Source organism: Myxocyprinus asiaticus, chromosome 18 (genome assembly GCF_019703515.2).
Source record: "Myxocyprinus asiaticus isolate MX2 ecotype Aquarium Trade chromosome 18, UBuf_Myxa_2, whole genome shotgun sequence".
Taxonomy (NCBI): domain Eukaryota; kingdom Metazoa; phylum Chordata; class Actinopteri; order Cypriniformes; family Catostomidae; genus Myxocyprinus; species Myxocyprinus asiaticus.
The window spans coordinates 955001-957500 of record NC_059361.1 but is presented as its reverse complement, the minus strand read 5'-3'; the positions used below and the strand labels follow the sequence as shown (position 1 = coordinate 957500).

Sequence of the window (2500 nt, the reverse complement as noted above, 5' to 3'; positions counted from 1 at the left end):
AATTAAAAAAAAAAACATACAGACCTCAAAACAGAAAAAAAAAAAAAACAATACAACAAAAAAGATTAAATAAGTTTTAATAAATATTCAGATTCAGATAAAAATTATTTTAAAAAAATCTGTGAGTCAATGGGGACAATTTTTGGAGAAATTAAAGACAGAAATTGGAAGCTTATAATTTTATAAAAGCACTTAAATGAATTATTCTGTTACAACTTGTGTATTATTTGAGCTGCAAAATTGCTTAAATCATTGTTTTATGGTCGTCATGGCAACAGAGTTGTAAAATTTGATAACTTTCCACAGATGCGGTTAGTAAGTGATCACAGTAAAATCATGTTAACACACATATTGTTTATGTCTTGTGTCTATGCTTTTATAACAGTGAGTATTTTAACATTTACGGATTATTGACCCCATTGACTTCCATTGTAAGTGACACACTGGAACACAGATTTGTGCTTTTTTTTAAAGAAAAGGAGCGACGAGTCTAAATACATTTTTTGTGGTAATCAACATTATGCCACAAATGCTGTCGATTGATCTGAACTTGTAAACCCGCAATATTCCTTTAAGACAAGTCTCTGACAACAAATTCGACCAAACTTCAGACTTGTTAAGAGCCGTGATTAAATACACAGATTCTTTTCTAACGACCGTAATGTAAACATCACAGAGTCTCCTCAAGCTAAACTCATGTGGCAGTTTCCCCACAGCCCCTCAAGAGACTCAAAGACAGCCAGAAATAGTAGCGAGTACATTAATGACAGCGCATGGCATGACTAGCCTGACGTAACAAAAAAAAAAGAACACATGATAGGAAAGTCCCAATACCGGCGTGATCACTTTCAGAAGGAATATCCTCCATTACTAACATCATCCTTTGCATTAGAGAGCCAAAGCTGCAGCAGCTAATAATGACTAGCTGTCAGTCAGTGGGTGATCAAACGTTGTTCGCACCTCAGCGTGGAGAAAGAAGTAATTCAAAGTGTGACTTACCCAGAAGATGAGGTTGAAGACGAACATCATGTATTTCAGACAGCACAAGCAGCCTCTCGCCATGTTGCACTTCTTGAACTCTAGAAGGAACACAAATGATAGATCCAGATAAAAGACCACGTATTTGCTGCTTTTAGGCGCCTTGTACTTATTGCTGCTCTTGTCGTCCTCAGCCGCCCCGCTCTGAGCAGCGCTTTGCGCACGAGGGCCGGTGGACCCGTAGAACGCGCCGGCGGTGAAGCCTCGTCCTCCGAACGGCCGCCCGGAGGTGGAGGCTTGGGCAAAGTCCGAGTCGCGGCTGTCCACGGAGGGGCTGCGGTGGATGGCGGATTCCTCGCTACTTGACTTCTCCATGCTCTGGAATGGAAGTCACATTCTTGATTTCATTCTCTATCATGTCTCTTGGAATAACCCTGACAGAAATGCTCTAGTGCTCCAAAAAACAGCTAGTCTTTCTGTCTGACAAAAGAGCAAGCTGATCAAACACTGGCTTTCTGGAAGACTAAAGAGGACCTTAGGAAACGGTCTAGTGGATGTGGTGTTTCTGTGCAATATCCAGAAGCTTTAGTCCCACCAGCAGGTGCAAGTGAAGTTTCAGCCCTCTTTCCCTTGATTGATTCAGCTGCTGTCCTCTCCGAAAGAGTTGATGAGTTCCCACAGCCCTCTAACTCACACTTCCACCTTCATTCTCCTCTCAGGATTGCGCTACTCCAAGACACTCTTTACATCTCTGAAAATTCCTGCTTCTTTCTTCCTTTCTTGCCTGAATGAATCACACTGTTCTGATGTCAGAAGACTCCTGCGCTGCTGTATGCTGCGCTCTGCTCCTCTCAGTCGCTGCTCTGCTGCTCATATATGCTATTATCGGCAGCTGCATCTACTGGCCATTCCTTCCAACATTACACTCACCTCTCTCTCCCTCTCTCCCTCTCTCCCTCTCTCTCCTTCAGCCCCTCCTCTGTCAATCAGACCACCAATCGGGCGACAGCTGCTGGTGCTAGCCCCTCCCCCTTTCGACAGCGCAGCTTTAATGCGCTTATCATCAGTGTGCTTATGCCTATACAAGTGCAGCGCTCTCTGTGGTGCTGTCGAGCCGGGGGAAAGTCTGGGAGGGCAATGAGCAATTAAAAAACCATGAGCCGAAGGGGGAATGAACATGAAACCATGCGTGCTGCTGCACACTTGCCCAAAGCATGGGACTGTGGGTATGTAATATTAATCAAGAGTACAAAGACAGCAACACTAATCTTTTAACCTCCTTAATATGCAAATTAGAGTGGAAATAAGGCTGGAAATTCACAGCACAAGCAAAATACATTTGCTGCTATTGAGGTTGAGGTATGGAGTAGGTTTAGGGTTAGGGGTTAGGGTTGGGATAGGGTTAGGGGTAAGGTTAACAGTGTAACTACAGATTTAATTAAATGCAGGTACTTTAAATGTAAGTACAATATGTAATGTACATAATAAGTACATTGTATCGAATGCTTAAGTATATTGTAAT

At 42.7% G+C, this 2500-nt stretch overlaps 1 protein-coding gene across 3 annotated transcripts in view; it reads right to left on the bottom strand.

The window, feature by feature from the left end:
• The window catches only part of tspan9a (tetraspanin 9a), a 344419-nt gene that overhangs the window by 170468 nt on the left and 171451 nt on the right, over positions 1-2500 (bottom strand). For 2 of the 3 annotated variants that reach the window (XM_051724603.1, XM_051724604.1), the window contains one exon: positions 1000-1079. In XM_051724603.1, coding sequence (XP_051580563.1) covers positions 1000-1062 — 63 coding nt within the window. In that variant the 5' untranslated portion in view covers positions 1063-1079. Of the gene's footprint in view, positions 1-999; positions 1888-2500 lie in introns of those variants that run through there. The other variant, XM_051724602.1, reaches the window with a different exon arrangement.